The following is a 23555-nucleotide window of genomic DNA, read 5'->3' as shown; positions in this document are numbered from 1 at the left end:
GGCAGTTAAAGATATATATAACTAAAAGTATTGCAAAACATTTCAAAGAAGTTAAAAGTTTAATGAACGGCCATTTAATATATTACACTACTTTTCCCATCCCATCAATGTATTGCAGACGGTCTACAAATAACTCATATAATTTTTCTCACCCTCTTCAAGTTATAATGATTACCTAATAAATGAGCAGGTATATGTCCAGACTCAGGGAACTTATCCTCTCCATACACCCCCATTAGTTTACTACGGACATATGTATGTAGGTTCTGGTAAAGAGGTTGTAGCTGTTTTAGTAAATTCTCCAAATCTTCTTCAAATGTAGGTACATCATAGTGAGATCTCCAGTAGTCACCGTAATCCTTATAGCCTGCAAAACACAGAGTCAATAAATTATGATGTTACAAAACAAGAATAGTAAAGTGGGAATTCTTGAATAGAGAAGGAATTGTAAAAGAACAAAAAACAATTTTATCGCTTTCACAAAAATCTATTATTATGTCCTAATCAAGGTGTCAATACCATTGTCATGAATCTTGTGGTTAGTACTTCGCTTTGAATTAATAAGGTTTGTTCATCTAAATTGCATTGAAGTAATGTTTAGATGCTGCGCACAAGGCAACGTTACGTAAACAATATGTTACATAGTAAATGAATAGCAACAAATACGCGACCATAGCACTGTAAAAATGTTCTCCTTAACTTATTTATTCCTGGAATCTTTATTCCTGTAAATAAAACTAATTGTATTCAAGCATGATTTATTGGGATATTCGAAGTTCCAAAAAATTTCAATAATATAAGTTTACCTAATTCCCTGATAGCTTTGTTACTAATAGAGATATATTCCACATATTTAGGTTTCATTACACGACAAGCATCTCTCCATCCCTTCCATACAGCTAACAGTTTGTCATAATCTGTAGACTCAGCTAAAATTTTATACAAATCTGAAAAAAACCACCTCATAGCATTATTAATTTTGTCCATTTGAGGGGGGCAGATCTAGGATTTTTGAAAGGGACGTGATTCCATAAAGGAGGTATAAGCAGTATAACACCACTATGCTCCCACCACTGGTTAATAATGTCTTATACCATATCAGGTAGATTTACCTTAAATTCCAGGCAGACAAGTATCAAAAGATTTACTAGGGATGAAGAATATTTGAAATTCACCCATTTCACTGTCTGCAAGTTTTAGTTTTGATTATTGTGTATGAGTTTCATAAAATTTGAATGAGGTAAACTTAAGGCAGAATCATTTTTTTTGCAATTTCCAAAGTAATAAAGGGGCATAACTCTAGACAGTAAGTGACTCACTGGCAAAATTCAAAATTCTGTCAGTGTGTTTTGGTTCTTAGGATTGTGTAAGACTTTCATAAAATTTGCATTAGCAAACTTACGTCAGTGAATGGAAATGAAAATGGAATGGACGGATGGACAGCTAGAACAACAGACAGACCAACCGTCAAGGGTAATACTTTAAACATCCATTGCATACTGCAGGTGTGTATAAGGAAGCATATTCAATGAAAAAAATCAATAATATTATAATCTAAATTTACTATCTTCAAAATTTTCAAATTTGTTTCTGATAATAACAACTTTGATAATTGCATAATAAAAACAATATATAGTTGTCATGATTTCTATCTTTTTTCCATCTACGGATGTAACTTACCTGGTTCTAATTTGAGACATACGTTATCAGATAAACACACCTTTCCATTACCATAGATACCAGACATATCTGATAATAATCCCTTCAGCTGTAAAATTAATAAACTTGTTTGAAACGTGTCAAAAATCTGATTACAAACAAAAATCTGTAATATATGTAAGATTTGTAACTTGTATATAGACATACTGTAATTCAGTGGATTTATCATCAATTTCTTCAAAAAATCAATAAAAGTGCATAAATAAATATTTTCTCCCTTCAAACTGAAACAGAAAAAGCAGGGAGCCTTTCTGTTGTTCTTTCATACATTCTATCTACCAAACTTTGTAAATGCAACTTCCATGAAATGTCTAATATGCCAGAGACTTGATGTTCAATAATACTTTCAGAGTGCCTTCAGAACCTCAATGCATTGGTCATCTTTTCATTTCATTATGATATTTGAGGTTTCCCATATAAAAAAAGTAGACCTCTTTGAATCTTTAAACTGTATATATATACCTGCTCAAGCTGGTTCATATCAGAAAGGGCACTTGTTCCTATGTTTGTGATGGCTTTAAACAATCTCTTCTGTGTTGTATTGTAAAACGTTTGCCAGTCATACTGTGAGGCTTTATTATACATCTGTTTCTCAAAATGAGCTAACTCTACTTGGGATCTAGTCTGAAACAAAAAATATAAACATTTAATGTACCTTGTTCTGTCATATCAAACTTCCAAAGATTTACAAAAACATAACAAATACAAGTGTTGTTTAAATTGTAAGGGATAGAAAATACTAATTTAAACAAGAATGTGTCCCAAGTACACGGATGCCCCATCCGCACTATCATTTTCCATGTTCAATGGACCGTGAAATCGGGTAAAAAATCTATTTTGGCATTAAAATTAGAAAGATCATATCATAGGGAACATGTGTACTTAAAGTTTCAAGTTGATTGGACTTCAACTTCATCAAAAACTAACTTGACCAAAAACCTTAACCTGAAACTTCCACTTTCATTTTCTATGTTCAGTGGACTGTGAAATTGGGGTCAAAAGTCTAATTTGGCTTTAAAATTAGAAAGATCATATCATAGGGAACATGTGTACTAAGTTTCAAGTTGATTGGAATTCAGCTTCATCAAAAACTACCCTGACCAAACACTTTAACCTGAAGCGGGACAGATGCACGAACTGACACACAGACCAGAAAACATAATGCCCCTCTTCTATTGTAGGTGGGGCATAAAAAATATATAGCAGGGTATATATGATGTATGACCTAAAATAAATGAAAACCAAGTAAGTATCAGTTTTGTCTATTACAAGATATAAATCGACATTACATTATAACAACACCACCCATTTCCCTCCCCATGTGTGTATAAAGATGCTGTTGGAATCTAGACCAGTATCAGATTAGATGCATGTCAATGTCTAACTCTGATCAAAGTCCAGTCAGAAAACCTGTGAATCCAGATGGTTACTAGTGTAAAAGCATTCTTTCTCAAAAAATCAAATTCTGATACAACATTAAATAGTTCTTATTTACATACATAATATAACAACTAACCTACAACTGACAATTATTTAATAAGAATTTCAAACATCACTCATGGTAAATCAAAATAATATATTTACATAAGCAGCCTTTGTTTGGTCTGTTATATTAGATGTGTACGCCCATTCTGCATTATAAGCTTTGTTATATGCTACTGTGGCCTGTTTCTCATACTGTGTCAACCATCCTTCTGCCTCCTTTCCTATGGATGGTGATAGTTTAGTTATGGAACATGTCTCACTCCAACCTGGGTTATCTCCCTTATTTTGTTCTTTAAGCCAATCAATAAGTGGTGTGAAATAATCAATGATGGGTGTAGCATCCATGTTAGGTTGTCCTGTAATTGCCATCATTGCCTCTGGCCAAGGTTTGGAGGATCCAAGTCTAAGCATTGCACTGAAAAAATATGGCATGTTTTTTTAAGGATACATATTATAAAGAAAACTATTGCTAGAGTTCATATTTGCAGCCATCTTGACCTTAAATTTGGTTCTTTAATTGGTGAGAGTGATATTTCATAATTATTTTGTCATCAAATAAGGAAAAACAAAGTATGTAAATATCTTTACTGGTTCTCTGTATGTTTTAAGAACTAAATGAAAACAAAAAAATCGTTCCATGTTATGATTATCAGTTTTTGAAACTTTTAAATGCTAATTTTGTTTTGTTTAAAGTAGAGTAAATAAAACGCACAGATGAAATTGCAGCACTTAACTGTATTTCCTGATTGTAATAATTGATTACTAAGCTGTTAGGTTTTCTTATGTGGTGAAAGATGATGAATATTGGAGGCTGTAAGCCCCAAAGTTTATTTTTCAATAAATGAAATTACCCTAGTTTATCTCCAGCTTCTTTAGACCTGTATATATCACAGGTATGCAACGGACCACTATGACCTGCAGTATCACATGTACCTACCCTAGTTTCTCTCCAGCTTCTTTAGACCTGTATATATCACAGGTATGCAACGCACCACTATGACCTGCAGTGTCACATGTACCTACCCTAGTTTCTCTCCAGCTTCTTTAGACCTGTATATATCACAGGTATGCAACGGACCACTATGACCTGCAGTGTCACATGTACCTACCCTAGTTTCTCTCCAGCCTCTTTAGACCTGTATATATCACAGGTATGTAATGGTCCACTATGACCTGCAGTGTCACATGTACCTACCCTAGTTTCTCTCCAGCCTCTTTAGACCTGTATATATCACAGGTATGTAATGGTCCACTATGACCTGCAGTGTCACATGTACCTACCCTAGTTTCTCTCCAGCCTCTTTAGACCTGTATATATCACAGGTATGTAATGGTCCACTATGACCTGCAGTGTCACATGTACCTACCCTAGTTTCTCTCCAGCTTCTTTAGACCTGTATATATCACAGGTATGTAATGGTCCACTATGACCTGCAGTATCTCATGTACCTACCCTAGTTTCTCTCCAGCTTCTTTAGACCTGTATATATCACAGGTATGTAATGGTCCACTATGACCTGCAGTGTCACATGTACCTACCCTAGTTTCTCTCCAGCCTCTTTAGACCTGTATATATCACAGGTATGTAATGGTCCACTATGACCTGCAGTGTCACATGTACCTACCCTAGTTTCTCTCCAGCCTCTTTAGACCTGTATATATCACAGGTATGGAACGGACCACTATGACCTGCAGTGTCACATGTACCTACCCTAGTTTCTCTCCAGCCTCTTTAGACCTGTATTTATCACAGGTATGTAATGGTCCACTATGACCTGCAGTGTCACATGTACCTACCCTAGTTTCTCTCCAGCCTCTTTAGACCTGTATATATCACAGGTATGCAACGGACCACTATGACCTGCAGTGTCACATGTACCTACCCTAGTTTCTCTCCAGCCTCTTTAGACCTGTATATATCACAGGTATGTAATGGTCCACTATGACCTGCAGTGTCACATGTACCTACCCTAGTTTCTCTCCAGCCTCTTTAGACCTGTATATATCACAGGTATGTAATGGTCCACTATGACCTGCAGTGTCACATGTACCTACCCTAGTTTCTCTCCAGCCTCTTTAGACCTGTATATATCACAGGTATGTAATGGTCCACTATGACCTGCAGTGTCACATGTACCTACCCTAGTTTCTCTCCAGCCTCTTTAGACCTGTATATATCACAGGTATGTAATGGTCCACTATGACCTGCAGTGTCACATGTACCTACCCTAGTTTCTCTCCAGCCTCTTTAGACCTGTATATATCACAGGTATGTAATGGACCACTATGACCTGCAGTATCTCATGTACCTACCCTAGTTTCTCTCCAGCTTCTTTAGACCTGTATATATCACAGGTATGTAATGGTCCACTATGACCAGCAGTATCTCATGTACCTACCCTAGTTTCTCTCCAGCTTCTTTAGACCTGTATATATCACAGGTATGTAATGGACCACTATGACCTGCAGTGTCACATGTACCTACCCTAGTTTCTCTCCAGCCTCTTTAGACCTGTATATATCACAGGTATGTAATGGTCCACTATGACCTGCAGTGTCACATGTACCTACCCTAGTTTCTCTCCAGCCTCTTTAGACCTGTATATATCACAGGTATGTAATGGTCCACTATGACCTGCAGTGTTACATGTACCTACCCTAGTTTCTCTCCAGCTTCTTTAGACCTGTATATATCACAGGTATGTAATGGTCCACTATGACCTGCAGTGTCACATGTACCTACCCTAGTTTCTCTCCAGCCTCTTTAGACCTGTATATATCACAGGTATGTAATGGTCCACTATGACCTGCAGTGTCACATGTACCTACCCTAGTTTCTCTCCAGCCTCTTTAGACCTGTATATATCACAGGTATGTAATGGTCCACTATGACCTGCAGTGTCACATGTACCTACCCTAGTTTCTCTCCAGCCTCTTTCGACCTGTATATATCACAGGTATGTAATGGTCCACTATGACCTGCAGTGTCACATGTACCTACCCTAGTTTCTCTCCAGCTTCTTTAGACCTGTATATATCACAGGTATGTAATGGTCCACTATGACCTGCAGTGTCACATGTACCTACCCTAGTTTCTCTCCAGCCTCTTTAGACCTGCATATATCACAGGTATGTAATGGTCCACTATGACCTGCAGTGTCACATGTACCTACCCTAGTTTCTCTCCAGCCTCTTTAGACCTGTATATATCACAGGTATGTAATGGACCACTATGACCTGCAGTATCTCATGTACCTACCCTAGTTTCTCTCCAGCTTCTTTAGACCTGTATATATCACAGGTATGTAATGGTCCACTATGACCAGCAGTATCTCATGTACCTACCCTAGTTTCTCTCCAGCTTCTTTAGACCTGTATATATCACAGGTATGCAATGGACCACTATGACCAGCAGTATCACATAAAGCTTTCTGGAACTGGAACTGTACAACAAAACTTATAAAGTATCTATAAATAAAACATAAAGTATATTCAATAACATTAAAACCAATTTTTTCACTATTAAGAATCATCAAAGGTTATAATACAACAAATATTTTGTCTTTATGTCATTTAGCATTTTGATTGTGTATATGTGTTTTTTTTTTTTTTTTTATATATATGAACAAAAAGAGGTATCAGATATGTATCAAACTAAGACAGCAAACAACCTTAAAACGTTGCAACCATCAGACAGCTTGTGGACCAGAAACAATCTTAAACAACTGATTGGATAATATGTTAAAAATCTGACCTTGTGACATCAGAACCAATATTATCTTCAATTAAATATCTCCAAGCAGGGGTATAATTATATGTTTTGGAGTTTAATATGAACTATTACACATTTTTGTTTAGGGGTCAGCTGAAGCCTGCCCCTGGGTGGCATTCGGCTGTTTTCTGCTCTTTGACCAGGTTGTTGTCTCTTTTACACATTCCTCATTTTCATTTTCATTTTTCTTTCTTAAATTGACATTTGTTTTCAGTCTTGGTCACTAGGCTTATTTGGGATAGATATAGTAATAAAACAAATGATTGCCTAACCTGATATAAGGAGTATTTCCTGGAATATGATATTTTGCTCCAGGATCAAAATCTTCTGCTGTTCTTTCTACTGGAGGTGATATTCCTTGATATTTACATCTTAAGAAATTTGAAAAATATTAAATTAAGCAATGGACATGTCATTATGTTCTATTATTGTGAGTTTTTCTATTGTTACATTCATAAAGCAAAAACTCATTATATTGAAAAGGAACAAGATATATTTCTTTCAAGTTCATTTTAAAAATGTTTCATTACAAATGTTACAGCTACAAAATTAATATGCACTATTTTGATCTACAATTCTATCAACTACCATTTTAAAACAGGCAAGTTAAATCCTTCAATCTACCAATCTACATTAGAAGTCAAAACAGATGCATATCAGTTGTGTTGAAAATTTTCCACCTAGGCTAGTCTATAAATAGGAATGGAATACATTTCCTGCCAGGGTTGCTGAAGCGGGATCAGTTGAAGATTTCCGCTCAGGGCTACAGACAACACATTAATACCAGACTAAACGATTGTACATGATTTTAACCGTAACAACCTGATTTTATTGTAATTACTGTATATAGCCTTAGGGGACTAGATATGTAATGTCAACATGTGTAGTCCGGCAGAGTTTAAACTTTTCATTCAAGGAACCCAACTCTTATATGGAAGAAGAAGGAAAGAAACTATTGAAAAAGGAGATTACTCACCTAAGATCCCACCATTTCTGATTGTATTCATCAGGAGTTGTCTCCCCACTAAACACACTCCATCTCCATTGGTCCATGAGGTATCCAAAAGGTAGAAAAGCTATCTTTTCTAAAGCCATTTTCATTAAAAAGTTAATGTCACTCTCTGTTAAAATGGAAAAACACAAAGAGTATAAGTGAGCATTTACACTGCCAATTAAAAGCTAGTTCAATAAATATGTTAATGTCACCGGATGCATATACAGATTTGAAAGAATAATTGTCATGAAACCTTTACTGTGGTGAAAATAAGAATAGCCATTTCTATCTGTGATTATTTTCCTTTTTTTTTATTAACTAAGATTAAGGCAAAAGATATTTCTATATGATAAGATGGCAATATAAATTCTTAAAGATACAGGTTCATAAAAAACATGATTTCTATCAACTTTTTCTTTTATTTACCTGTGCACTTTATTGTGAAATCTCATGTCATCATGAATGTTACATTTCATTTTGAAATGGAGGTTAATTTCAGAATGACGAGAGATTGCTGTTAGCCAATCAAAGTAACATACTACATGTAATTTGAAACATACATATAATGTAACTATAACTAAATAGAAGAATTAAAATCTAAAAATAACTGCCTTAAATTCTCCAACAATTTCTTATCAATAACAAGGTACCTTTATCATTTTCCACGGTATCTAAAAGGTTTATTTTCTGTAGATGTTTTGGTGTGGCAACAGATAATGCTAAAACATCACCAACTGCTTCATGGAAACCTAAAATATAGAAAAATGTATGCATTTTCATTTTTTTTATTTTGAATGGTTTTGTGTTTGTGACTATCTCATAGATTATATAAACTAATTGTCTGCATCCAATTAAACCATGTGTTCAGAACGTAAACTAACATATCTGACAACATGTAGACACTATATAATACCATTATGTATGAGATAACAATGAAGGAATATCCTTTACTTCCAGTGGAAAATATTTCATGCCTTTTAGGGATGATTGCATTTTGATATAATACAAATATACAAGGTTTTGAACCAGACCTTCACACAGAGTAAAACTTTCACATAGTAATAGTCAGAAAGTCACCTTATCAAGACATTTTTATGCTGAAATTGTTCAACCTTATGAGTTCAAATTTTTATTGTGTATGTTCAATTTGTTGACATAACCATATCAATTTAGTATCTGTGTGGATTTGCTCCATCTGTTAAGATTACATATTAAAATCTTGCAGTAAGAACTACTGTTAATGTCAAGGCATCTTGTTGCCATGGTAAGTTAACAAGATTTGCTTAATCTGTGTTGTTATTGGAAAACCATCTTGTTAACAAGAATGTGTCCATAGTACATGGATTCCCCACTCCCACTATCCTTTTCTATGTTCAGTGGACCATGAAATTGTGGTCAAAATTCTAATTTGGCATTAAAATTAGAAAGATCATATCATAGGGGACATGCACTAAGTTTCATTTTGATTGAACTTCAACTATATCAAAAACTACCTTTACCAAAAACTTTAACCTGAAGCGGGACAGACGGACAGATGAATGGACGAACAGACAAACTAACAGACAGAAGGATGAACAGACGCACAGACATACATATGTCCTAACACTACCAGGATTTGCTCCATCTCTGAAGGTTACAGGTTTATCTTTATATTGTAAGAAGTACTGTATATGTCCTAACACTATGTTGTCATGGTTACTTACCAGGATTAGCTCCATCTCTGAAGGTTACAGGTTTATCTTTATATTGTAAGTAGTACTGTATATGTCCTAACACTATGTTGTCATGGTTACTTACCAGGATTTGCTCCATCTCTGAAGGTTACATGTTTATCTTTATATTGTAAGTAGTACTGTATATGTCCTAACACTATGTTGTCATGGTTACTTACCAGGATTAGCTCCATCTCTGAAGGTTACAGGTTTATCTTTATATTGTAAGTAGTACTGTATATGTCCTAACACTATGTTGTCATGGTTACTTACCAGGATTAGCTCCATCTCTGAAGGTTACAGGTTTATCTTTATATTGTAAGAAGTACTGTATATGTCCTAACACTATGTTGTCATGGTTACTTACCAGGATTTGCTCCATCTCTGAAGGTTACGGCTTTATCTATATATTGTAAGAAGTACTGAATATGTCCGAACACTATGTTGTCATGGTTACTTACCAGGATTTGCTCCATCTCTGAGGTTACAGGTTTATTTTTATATTGTGAGAAGTACTGTATATGTCCTAACACTATGTTGCCATGGTTACTTACCAGGATTAGCTCCATCTCTGAAGGTTACATGTTTATCTTTATAGTGTAAGAAGTACTGTATATCTCCTAACACTATGTTGTCATGGTTACTTACCAGGATTTACTCAATCTCTGAAGGTTACAGGTTTATCTTGATATTGTAAGAAGTACTGTATATGTCCTAACACTATGTTGTCATGGTTACTTACCAGGATTTACTCAATCTCTGAAGGTTACAGGTTTATCTTGATATTGTAAGAAGTACTGTATATGTCCTAACACTATGTTGTCATGGTTACTTACCAGGATTTGCTCTATCTCTGAAGGTTACAGGTTTATCTTTATATTGTAAGAAGTACTGTATATGTCCTAACACTATGTTGTCATGGTTACTTACCAGGATTTGCTCCATCTCTGAAGGTTACAGGTTTATCTTTATATTGTAAGTAGTACTGTATATGTCCGAACACTATGTTGTCATGGTTACTTACCAGGATTTGCTCCATCTCTGAATGTTACAGGTTTATCTTTATATTGTAAGAAGTACTGAATATGTCCTAACACTATGTTGTCATGGTTACTTACCAGGATTTGCTCCATCTCTGAAGGTTACAGGTTTATCTTTATATTGTAAGAAGTACTGAATATGTCCTAACACTATGTTGTCATGGTTACTTACCAGGATTAGCTCCATCTCTGAAGGTTACATGTTTATCTTTATAGTGTAAGAAGTACTGTATATGTCCTAACACTATGTTGTCATGGTTACTTACCAGGATTAGCTCCATTTCTGAAGGTTACAGGTTTATCTTTATATTGTAAGAAGTACTGAATATGTCCTAACACTATGTTGTCATGGTTACTTACCAGGATTTACTCCATCTCTGAAGGTTACAGGTTTATCTTTATATTGTAAGAAGTACTGAATATGTCCTAACACTATGTTGCCATGGTTACTTACCAGGATTTGCTCCATCTCTGAAGGTTACAGGTTTATCTTTATCTTGTAAGAAGTACTGTATATGTCCTAACACTATGTTGTCATGGTTACTTACCAGGATTTGCTCCATCTCTGAAGGTTACAGCTTTATCTATATATTGTAAGAAGTACTGAATATGTCCGAACACTATGTTGTCATGGTTACTTACCAGGATTTGCTCCATCTCTGAGGTTACAGGTTTATTTTTATATTGTGAGAAGTACTGTATATGTCTTAACACTATGTTGCCATGGTTACTTACCAGGATTAGCTCCATCTCTGAAGGTTACAGGTTTATCTTTATAGTGTAAGAAGTACTGTATATGTCCTAACACTATATTGTCATGGTTACTTACCAGGATTAGCTCCATCTCTGAAGGTTACAGGTTTATCTTTATAGTGTAAGAAGTACTGTATATGTCCTAACACTATATTGTCATGGTTACTTACCAGGATTAGCTCCATCTCTGAAGGTTACATGTTTATCTTTATAGTGTAAGAAGTACTGTATATCTCCTAACACTATGTTGTCATGGTTACTTACCAGGATTTACTCAATCTCTGAAGGTTACAGGTTTATCTTTATATTGTAAGAAGTACTGTATATGTCCTAACACTATGTTGTCATGGTTACTTACCAGGATTTGCTCCATCTCTGAAGGTCACAGGTTTATCTTTATAATGTAAGAAGTACTGTATATGTCCTAACACTATGTTGTCATGGTTACTTACCAGGATTTGCTCCATCTCTGAAGGTTACAGGTTTGTCTTTATAGTGTAAGAAGTACTGTATATGTCCTAACACTATGTTGTCATGGTTACTTACCAGGATTTGCTCTACTCTGAAGGTTACAGGTTTATCTTTATATTGTAAGAAGTACTGTATATGTCCTAACTCTATGTTGTCATGGTTACTTACCAGGATTAGCTCCATCTCTGAAGGTTACAGGTTTATCTTTATATTGTAAGAAGTACTGAATATGTCCTAACACTATGTTGTCATGGTTACTTACCAGGATTAGCTCCATCTCTGAAGGTTACAGGTTTATCTTTATATTGTAAGTAGTACTGAATATGTCCTAACACTATGTTGTCATGGTTACTTACCAGGATTTGCTCCATGTCTGAAGGTTACAGGTTTATCTTTATAGTGTAAGAAGTACTGTATATGTCCTAACACTATGTTGTCATGGTTACTTACCAGGATTAGCTCCATCTCTGAAGGTTACAGGTTTATCTTTATATTGTAAGAAGTACTGTATATGTCCTAACACTATGTTGTCATGGTTACTTACCAGGATTTGCTCCATCTCTGAAGGTTACAGGTATATCTTTATAGTGTAAGAAGTACTGAATATGTCCTAACACTATGTTGTCATGGTTACTTACCAGGATTAGCTCCATCTCTGAAGGTTACAGGTTTATCTTTATATTGTAAGAAGTACTGTATATGTCCCATCTCATGATGGATAGTAATCAGATCTTCCATGTTCACAGCTGTACACATTTTAATCCTACAGATTAGGACAAATGAAAATGTTAAAGTATCATTAAATACAGAAAATATTAAGATAAGACCATTTCTGATTATTATGATATCTATAAATGCTATTTTTTCATGCATTCTATCTTTACATTTATACCTCAGTATGTCAATTAATGAATTATGTGTGTATAGACTGTACATTTAATGATTCAAACAATAAGATGCAGATACCTAGTAAGTGAATTAATGCAAAATCCAAATGATGATCTATTGATATAATTTTCACCATACACATAAATGTAAAAATCTCTTCTAAGCTGCAATGCTTTACATACAAAAGGACTGTAGAAGAAAACAAAAACAAACTCTAGATGCAAATTACTATATGGTTATACTACAATGTGTTTCTGAGACATGTGTCTCTCAAGTGAATAGGGATTTTGAGTGAGTCATGCATTTATATATCATAACTATGTTCTTCTCTGTCACTTTCAAAGGAGGGCAAGCAAACTAGAGGCTCTCAAGAGCCTGTATCGCTCACCTTTCTCACTTTTTGAAATTATATAAAAAAAAAGATAAAATTTGGCTACAAAGTAACAACACTTGGCCAGCACCTCATAAAGAAAGGAACATTCATGCTATGTTTGATTTCATTCAATTCAGTGGTTCTCTAGAAGAAGACTTTTGTATGCATTTCCCACAGGGTCCTATGTTAAACTACTAAGTAAGTCCCCCCACTGGTGGCCATCTTGGATGATGGATCAGCTACAAAGTAACAACAGTTGGTCAGCACCTCATAAGGAACATTCATGCTATGTTTGGTTTCATTCCATTCAGTGGTTCTCTAAAAGAAGTCATTTGTATGCATTTCCCATAGGGTCCTATGTTAAACTAAGTCCCCCCGCTGGCGGCCATCTTGGATGTTGGATCGGCAACAAAGTAACAACACTTGGTAAGCATCTCATAAGGAACATTCATGCTATGTTTGGTTTCATTCCAATCAGTGGTTCTCTAAAAAAAAGTCATTTGTATGCATTTCCCATAGGGTCCTATGTTAAACTAAGTCCCCCCGCTGGCGGCTATCTTGGATGTTGGATCAGGGACAAAGTAACAACACTTGGTAAGCATCTCATAAGGAACATTCAAGACATGTTTGGTTTCATTCCATTCAGTGGTTCTCTAAAAGAAGTCATTTGTATGCATTTCCCATAGGGTCCTATGTTAAACTAAGTCCCCTGCTGGCGGCCATCTTGGATGATGGATTGGCTACAAAGTAACAAAACTTCTCAGCACTTCATAAGGAACATTCATGCCATGTTTGGTTTCATTCCATTCAGTGGTTTTCTAACAGAAGTCATTTGTATGCATTTCCCATAGGGTCCTATGTTAAACTACTAAGTAAGTCCCCCCACTGGTGGCCATCTTGGATGATGGATCAGCTACAAAGTAACAACAGTTGGTCAGCACCTCATAAGGAACATTCAAGACATGTTTGGTTTCATTCCATTCAGTGGTTCTCTAAAAAAAGTCATTTGTATGCATTTCCCATAGGGTCCTATGTTAAACTAAGTCCCCTGCTGGCGGCCATCTTGGATGATGGATTGGCTACAAAGTAACAAAACTTCTCAGCACCCCATAAGGAACATTCATGCCATGTTTGGTTTCATTCCATTCAGTGGTTTTCTAGAAGAAGTTCAAAACGTAAAAGTTAACGATGACGACGGACGACGATGACAGAGGACGACGACGGACAACGGACACCAAGTGATGAGAAAAGCTCACTTGGCCGATCAGGCCAGGTGAGCTAAAAATATGTTTACCTAAATATGGTACATGTATAGCAATTCTCATAAAATTTTTATTGGATCTTGTAAACAAATATATCACAAGATTTAAATTCTCATTTAAATTTTTATTCATTAATGGTGTCCAAACCTAAAATCCTTCCTGTTGTAAAAGTCCCATGCTGAAGCATGACAAACAATTTCACGGTCTGCTGGTTTCTCTATGATTGATTTGTCCCAGAATTCCTGAGGCATTGGCTTCAACCCTAATGATGTGAAAAATTCTTCTGCTGTCTGGAACATCCTCAGTGCTGTGTAATTCTAGAATAGATATATAGAGATTTTGACAAATGAAAAATGACATGCAGAATAATTAAAACGAGACATCATTGAGATGAGAGCCATCTCTCTGGGCTACGCTGTTACCAAAGTTTTTTTATCTTTGACCTAGGAAGTTGTACATACATTATGACACACCCTCTGGTGTTGGTTAATATACATGTCAAGTATAAAGAGGGAAATCATAATGGTTAATATAAGATATAGAGCGGACACAAATTGTTAGGGAAGTTTACTGACCGACAGACAGATGGACTGACCTTTAACCTAGGAAGTTGTACATACATTATGACACAACCTCTGGTTTTGGTTAATATATATGTCAAGTATAAACTTTGAAATCATAACGGTTCTCAAGATATAGAGCAGACACAATCTTTACCATAAAACATGGGGTTGTCAACTAAAAAAAAAAAAGTTTTTTACATTGAATGTTGACCTAGAAAGTTGTACACACATTATGACTCTGGTGTTCGTAATTATACATGTCAAGTATAAAGTATGAAATTATAACTGTTTCCTAGATATAGAGCAGACCCAATTTGATATGGACTAAATTCTGACCTGTCACTAGGCAGGGCCCTAATAACTAACACTTTTTTAAATATGAGAAATAAATCTCTTTCAGGAAAACTAATAACTCTTATTAATAAGAACAGAATTTTTTAAACAGAAATATATTTGTGTACTGACCTAAAAGTAGTAATTTCATAACTAACATTTTGTCCCATTTACATTTACTATATCTGATGTCATTTTCAAAGAATGATACGCGGGTTATTCAGTGTGCACTACATTTTTTATGTTATTTCTTCATAGACAAAAAAAATATTACAGCCATTTCTTATAACTTAATTCTAAATTCCATTTTAAACCAGAGTTAATCATGAAACAAGAATGCACACACTGAAATGTCTCGCCTTCTTTACTAATCATTGATATTATGTTGATAGTCTAAACATAAAGCTTTTTTTTTTTACAACTGTCACATAAACTAAACATTAACCAAGAAAATGAGGTCAAGGTCAGATGAACCATGCCAGGCAGGCAGTAAATAATTCTTCCATACAACAAATATAGTTGTTCTATTACTTATAGTTTAAGAAAAACAGCCCAAAACACAAAAACTTAACACTTAGCAATAAACCGTGAAAATGAGGTCAAGGTCAAATAAAACCTGCACGACTGATATATGGATCATAAAATATTTCCATACATCAAATATAGTTGACCTATTGCATATAGTATTAGAAAAAAAGACTAAAACTCAATAACTTAACTTTGACCACTGAACCATTAAAATGAGGTCAAGGTCAGATGACCCCTGACAACTAAACATGTACACCTTACAATCATTCCATACACAAAATAAAGTTGACCTATTGCATACAGTATATGAAAAACAGACCAAAACACAAAAGAACTCAACTATAACCACTGAACCATGAAAATGAGGTCAAGGTCAGATGACACCTGTCAGTTGGACATGTACACCTTACAGTGCTTCCATACACTGAATATACTAGACCTGTTGCTTATAGAATCTAAGATATGGACTTGACCACCAAAACTTAACCTTGTTTACTGATCAATGAAATGAGGAGGAGGTCAAGTGAAAACTGTCTGACGGGCACGAGGACCTTGCAAGGTATGCACATACCAAATATAGTTATCCTATTACTTATAATAAGAGAGAATTTAACATTGCAAAAAATCTTATCTTTTTTTTCAAGTGGTCACTGAACCATGAAAATGAGGTCAAGGACATTGGACATGTGACTGACGGAAACTTTGTAACATGAGGTATCCATATACAAAGTATGAAGTATCCAGGTCTTCCACCTTCTAAAATATAAAGCTTTTAAGAAGTGAACTAACACCGCTGCCGCCGGATCACTATACATATGTTGATTTTCTGTGACAAAAACCGCAGGCTCGACAAAAACGTGGATTACGTCATGGTCACATGACAAAATTATGTCTATGAGCTGATAAACAAAATAACTTCAGCCAATCAGAAGACGCATTACATCCAAAATTAAATTATTTTGTGATAAAAAGTTTTCTGCTGGATGATGTCAAAAAAAGGATTTACACATGTTTATTCATAACAACAGTCAATAGACATCCAATATTTTGCAAGCAATGACACTGTAGATGGGAACTTTTCTGTTTATTTTTTATTCACATTAAAATTTCCAAGCATTCAAAAGTGATAAAACTCATCATGCTTACCTGTGCCTGCATTTGAGATGTAACATCCACATTTGATTTTCCTTTATATGGTATCATAATATCATACAAATTCTGCCATTCCTGAGCCCACATATTACCTGGAAAAAATACATCATATAACAGTGTAATTTGAACTACATTGTATTAATAGAATTAGTATTTAACTTGAACTTAAAAGGAAGATCCAATAAATTAGTATTTGTAACACCAGTACTTCATTTCACAAAAATTACAGATTAACCATGGATACATAAGTCAAGTGGCAATCTTAAGGGATTTATTTTAGAAGAAACATATTTTTTTCGTCACCTACTGTTTTTTGTTTGTATAAGTGCAGAAAACATTGAAATAATTAAAACTATTTAAAAAATGTCCAAATGATAAGTTGAAGAAACTTATACCTCATTTTCTTTTACACACTTAACTAGGAAATGGGCTGAGATATGTACCTGTAAAGGAAACAGATCTCTTACGATCAATGATATACTAACCTAGGAGCTGAGCTGGGATATGACCAGATGCAGGAAACCTGTCACTCCCGTATTTGTCCTTGAGTTTACGTCTAACATATGTATGAAGCTGTTCATATAAAGGTTTCAGTTGATCTAACAAATGTTGAAGATCGTGTTGGAAGGTTGAGGATTCGTACCAAGACCTCCAAAACTCTCCAGTGTCATTGTAAAATCCTGAATTTAAACAAACATTTGGTCAAATAATTACTTTCTAGTTCAGATAATCTTTCATGTTATTCTCATACTTTAATATCAAGTGATACATATAACACCATTAAGTTTCACAAAATTCTTTCCAATTATTTTGACATAATTCTAAGCAAACTATTTTTAAATAAAATTTCATACTTAACAGAATTGGCTTAATTGATAAATGCTTTCAAATGCTTACCTAATTCTTTAATGCCTTCATTACTTAGTTCCACAAATTGAGCATATTTATCTTTCATCTGTCTGCCTGTCGTGTCTCTCCATCCTTTCCAAATCTTCAGTAGTTCATCATAATCTCTGGACGTCGCCATCATTTCATACAAATCTGAAAATGATTGTTTATAACATTGTCAAAACTTTTGTAGAACTGATATTAGGTAGAACGTAAACTTATGCTGAGTTCACATGTAATTTCGAAATAGATTCGCATTAACTTATTAGAATTAGTTTAATTCGCATTCAAAACGTTTTATGTCCTAACGTCAATTCTAATTCAAATAACAATGCATGTCAAATTCACTTTACTGTCCAAACAACGTTAACTTTTAATTCGTATTAACAAAAGCGTATTTCTAATGCGAATTGGATAATTTGAATTAAAAAAAGAAGAGTGTGTGAACGTGAATAGCAAATTCCATTCGCAATCGATTCAAATTCAATTTCGAATTAAATGTACATGTGAATGAGGCATTATATTCCTACCTCTTGCTAGAATATTTTCCTCAAAGTACATGTATAAACTGTTGTAATTCATATATCAACACAAATTCACAATTCTTAGGTTCATATTTTTATCATTATTAAATTTGTCACTGACAATCAGGGAAAACTATGACTAATCCTGCCTTACAATTTTGACAATCTTACCTGGTTCCAGGGGGAGACAATTCTGTTCAGTCAAACATACACGACCTTTACCATATATTCCTTCCATGTCTGACTGTAAACTGTTCAGCTAAAAACAACAATTCCTTCATTTTAAATAATGATCAAGAATTCTAATATTTAACAAGTTTCCATGGCACTAACAAGATTGTGGGCCAATCTCCAAAATTATATAGATTAGAAAATGTTGAAATATTTTTGAAATAAGTCCAGATGTATCCATCAGCTACAACTTGTCTTGTAAAATGATAAATCAAATATTACTCAACTATTCAAATAGTCTAACAAAAAAGCAAATTAATGTTTTCTAAGACAAATATCATTGCTACCTGTTACCGTATAGCGGGTTATTTTCGTGAGGTGTAAATTTTTGCAATAGAACAAAATCGCAAAAAAAATATCCGCCAATTTAAAATTTTACATGCAAATGTTTTGATGGGAGTTTTGAATCCTCCAAAATAATAACCATTAAAATATATAGTATACCTTATTCAAGGTAAATCGCAAAATTTCACACCCTCGAAAAAAAACCCACTATATGGTATGAATTCACTGAACATTGACATTGACATATGGGTATTTTCTTAGATATCTTTGGTACCCTTCTTATGAAGTCCTAATAGTTATTTTTGAATAGTTTTTAATCAAAAAACATTTGAATGTAAATTGAAAAGCCATCTGTATAGGAAGATGTACCAATCCATCTACAACAGATAACACACAAGAGGGTAGAGATTTCTCTATAGACACATATCATCCTTACTTGTTTTAGTTTCTTTTCATCTGACAAACCGTCAGTTCCAATATCAGCAATGCTTCCAAACTGTCTCTTGACAGACTCATCATTAAATGTCTGCCATTTGAACATTGATGCATTGTGGGCAGCTTCTTTATTGAACTTGGCTAAAACCAGTCTAGCTTCAATCTACATTCAAATATTCAAATGGTTATCTTGCAGCAAGGAAGAACTTTGTATTATACAAACATATAAAATATTTAACATGCTTAAATATTAAGGCCATTAGTTTTCTCGTTTGAATTGTTTTACATTGTCATTTCTGGGCCTTTTATTGCTGACTATGGGGTATGACTTTTGCTCATTGTTGAAGCCATACGGTGACCTGTAGTTGTTAATTTCTTTGTCATTTTGGTCTCTTGTGGAGAGTTGTCCCATTGGCAATCATACCGCATCTTCTTTTTTTATATTAATTACTTTTATTTGAAATGATGAAATAATACGCAGAAAAAGACATGTTGTCAACCGAACACATAGTATTCTTCTGGTCTAAATACGTTTTCCATTCTTATAAACTTTAACTTTTAAACATATCAAACCTAAGCTTTGTTCCTTGATTTTAAGATAATGTTTTTTTTAAAATGATAAGGTCTGCGCTAACATTTTTTTTTTGGTCACCTTTTTCAGCTTGAAAATTTGTGAAAAGGTCACAAAATCTATCAGCAATATATGATAAGGGTCAATAAAATTCGAAAAACTTCTTTGCATGTCATATTTCTTGGTGTTCCAAGCTGTGATTATATTGGCTGTGTGTTTATTAACTAATATTCTTTGTTTTGACACTATTATTGCACTCTTACATTACACACCACATGAAACCCATACAATATGGGAAAAGGTAACATTTTTACCTAGTAAGCAATATATGAAAAGATATACATTTTAAAAATCTATATTATATGAAAAGATATACATTTTTAAAATCTATATTATATGAAAAGATATACACTTTAAAAATCTATATTATATGAAAAGATATACATTTCAAAAATCTGTATTATATGAAAAGATATACATTTCAAAAATCTATATTATATGAAAAGATATACATTTTAAAAATCTATATTATATGAAAAGATATACACTTTAAAAATCTATATTATATGAAAAGATATACATTTCAAAAATCTATATTATATGAAAAGATATACATTTCAAAAATCTATATTATATGAAAAGATATACATTTTAAAAATCTATATTATATGAAAAGATAGAAATTTTGAAAATCTATATTATATGAAAAGATATACATTTTAAAAATCTATATTATATGAAAAGATATACATTTCAAAAATCTATATTATATGAAAAGATATACATTTTAAAAATCTATATTATATGAAAAGATATACATTTTAAAAATCTATATTATATGAAAAGGGTGTGGTAACAGAACCCTAGCAGTACCCACTATCAATTAAGTATTGAAGTGGACCCCCAAGTGGATATTTGTTTCAGGGAGGGACTGACCAGGGTAATTAGGACCCAGCAAAGTATAATAAGCTCATTCACAACTAAATTGTACTGAAATACTAACCTGTTTCTCCTGGTTTTCATCAGTTATATTTGAAGTGTATGCCCACTCAGCCTCAGTTTGAACATAAAGAGCATGTTCAGCAGCAGTGTTGTATTCTGTCAGCCATTTCTTAGCCTGATTAAGTTCTAGCGTCATTTGGTTTGAAACAGAACTGACTGGGCATGCTGTGTCCCAGCCTACTTTATAACCTTTATTACTATTTTCTGTCTTCAGCCAATCAGTGAGGGGTTTAAAGTAGTCTATCAGAGCACTGGCATTCATTTTACTTTGTCCAGTTAAAACTTCCATTGCTTCTGACCAGGGTTTAGATGATCCCATTTTTAACATATCCCTGAAGTATATAAAAGAATCCTAAAATGGTTAAATCATGCTTTAAATGAAAATAATCTCAAATGTATGCAAATTTAATTTGTACTTTATATGTGCATGATAAAGCTTATAAAAGAATCTTTGAAATCCAACTTACCCCAACTTTTTGCCTGCAGCATGTGATCTATAAATATCCCATTGATGTAAAGGTTGATACATACAATAATTTCAGACTTATCCTAACTTTTTGCCTGCAGCATATGATCTATAAATATCCCATTGATGTAAAGGTTGATACATACAATAATTTCAGACTTATCCTAACTTTTTGCCTGCAGCATATGATCTATTAATATCACATTGATGTAAAGGTTGATAACTACAGAGAAATCAGACCTATCCTAACTTTTAGCCTGCAGCATGTGTTCTACATACCTGTCAACTCACCCGTTTTTTGCGGGTGACACCCGTTATTTTCACCTCTCACCCGGGAGTTTTTCTTTACCCGGCGGGTCCCGGGAATTTCTAACATTACCCATTTCACCCGGATTTCTGACCGGAATTGTTTCCGGTATTTAGAAGTAATACGACCTTCGGTTTTATCGGTCTTTTTCAATGTAACCAAAAGTCAAAATGTAGGACTGTTTACCTGAGCAAGTCTACGTAACGATATGAAGAGACAACACAGCTACAAGATGAGTTCAGTGACTATCAGTTGACCCCATTAGATGAACTTTCACTTTGCACTTCCCCTGAAACTGACATTGGTACATTTTGGGGAGAAATGTCCAAGTTGCATGACATTTTTATTAACAAGCCAAGATTTTTTGTTTTGTCAAAACTTGCTAAAACATTACTGGTTTTGCCAAACAGCAATGCAGACAGTGAGAGGGCATTTTCTTTAGTAAAGAAAATAGCTACAGAGTTTAGGGCTGATCTTAATAAGGATACACTGTGTGCTCTTCTTTCTTGTAAAATGAATACACATTTGCATTGCTATGAACTGAAACCAAGTGCAGTTCTTTTAAAGAATGCCAAGTCTGCTACTATGGAATATAACAATAGTCTGAAATAAACTTGTATACATGTTCTAACTGTTTCATATACATATTGACTATATAAATTATATGTAAACATATTTTTGTTCTTCAATTGAGCCCGCAAAATGTCGTACGCGTTATGACCTGAGATTTTTTTTCTCAATGCAGGTCATGACCTGACTTTTCATTTTCAGAGGTTGACAGGTATGGTTCTATAAATATCACATTGATGTAAAGGTTGATACCTAAAGAGAAATCAGACACCCTAACTTTTTGCCTGCAGCATGTGATCTATAAATATCTCATTGATGTAAAGGTTGATACCTACAGAGAAATAAGACTTACCCCAAATTCTTGCCTGCAGCATGTGATCTATAAATATCACATTGATGTAAAGGTAGATACCTACAGAGAAATCAGACTTACCCCAACTTCTTGCCTGCAGCTTGTGATCTATAAATATCACATTGATGTAAAGGTAGATACCTACAGAGAAATCAGACTTACCCCAACTTCTTGCCTGCAGCTTGTGATCTATAAATATCACATTGATGTAAAGGTAGATACCTACAGAGAAATCAGACTTACCCCAACTTCTTGCCTGCAGCTTGTGATCTATAAATATCACATTGATGTAAAGGTAGATACCTACAGAGAAATCAGACTTACCCCAACTTCTTGCCTGCAGCATGTGATCTATAAATATCACATTGATGTTTTAAGGTTGATATCTACAGAGAAATCAGACTTACCCTAACTTTTTTCCTGCAGCATGTGATCTATAAATATCACAAGTATGTAATGGTCCTGTATGTCCTGCAGCTTCACAAAGGGACTTATGGAACTGGAACTGTACTACAAAACTTACAAAGTATCTGTAAATAAAGTGGAAAGGCAGTCTTAGTGTTTAAGTTAAAAAAGACAGTTTTCTTATCCCTTTATATTGAAAGCAATACTTTTACCATATTATTTATGTATGTATTCTGAATATTGTTAAAATCAAACAGATAAAAATATTTCAATGCAACCTTAATTTTAATATCATTTGCATGAATCCACAAAATAAGGAACCTCATTACTATATCCAGGCATTTCACATTTCATAATTAATCATAGAAAAATCATGGTTGACACATTATTTTGATTGTTTTAGTAATGGATATTTTGAGAAAGGTATCAATCTTTATTCTTTCATAAATCTTATGTTTTTGTCAGTGTAAAAAA

At 34.1% G+C, this 23555-nt stretch overlaps 1 protein-coding gene across 3 annotated transcripts in view; it reads right to left on the bottom strand.

Moving 5' to 3' along the window:
• LOC139512766 (uncharacterized) overlaps window positions 1-23555 on the bottom strand; it is a 107841-nt gene that overhangs the window by 7956 nt on the left and 76330 nt on the right. For 2 of the 3 annotated variants that reach the window (XM_071300653.1, XM_071300656.1), the window contains 18 exons: window positions 23084-23206; window positions 20983-21313; window positions 19410-19571; window positions 18629-18716; window positions 17943-18086; window positions 17531-17725; window positions 17040-17137; window positions 14617-14786; window positions 12585-12709; window positions 8621-8719; window positions 7953-8097; window positions 7249-7347; window positions 6550-6672; window positions 3304-3619; window positions 2182-2343; window positions 1681-1768; window positions 807-947; window positions 176-367 (listed from right to left, as the gene is read on the bottom strand). In XM_071300653.1, coding sequence (XP_071156754.1) covers window positions 176-367; window positions 807-947; window positions 1681-1768; window positions 2182-2343; window positions 3304-3619; window positions 6550-6672; window positions 7249-7347; window positions 7953-8097; window positions 8621-8719; window positions 12585-12709; window positions 14617-14786; window positions 17040-17137; window positions 17531-17725; window positions 17943-18086; window positions 18629-18716; window positions 19410-19571; window positions 20983-21313; window positions 23084-23206 — 2801 coding nt within the window. Of the gene's footprint in view, window positions 1-175; window positions 368-806; window positions 948-1680; window positions 1769-2181; window positions 2344-3303; window positions 3620-4055; window positions 4120-6549; window positions 6673-7248; window positions 7348-7952; window positions 8098-8620; window positions 8720-12584; window positions 12710-14616; window positions 14787-17039; window positions 17138-17530; window positions 17726-17942; window positions 18087-18628; window positions 18717-19409; window positions 19572-20982; window positions 21314-23083; window positions 23207-23555 lie in introns of all 3 variants that reach the window. The other variant, XM_071300654.1, reaches the window with a different exon arrangement.

This window comes from Mytilus edulis, chromosome 2, assembly GCF_963676685.1.
Source record: "Mytilus edulis chromosome 2, xbMytEdul2.2, whole genome shotgun sequence".
In the NCBI taxonomy this organism is placed as follows: domain Eukaryota; kingdom Metazoa; phylum Mollusca; class Bivalvia; order Mytilida; family Mytilidae; genus Mytilus; species Mytilus edulis.
Note: the sequence above shows the minus strand (reverse complement) of the source record. Positions and strands in the feature narration are given on the sequence as shown.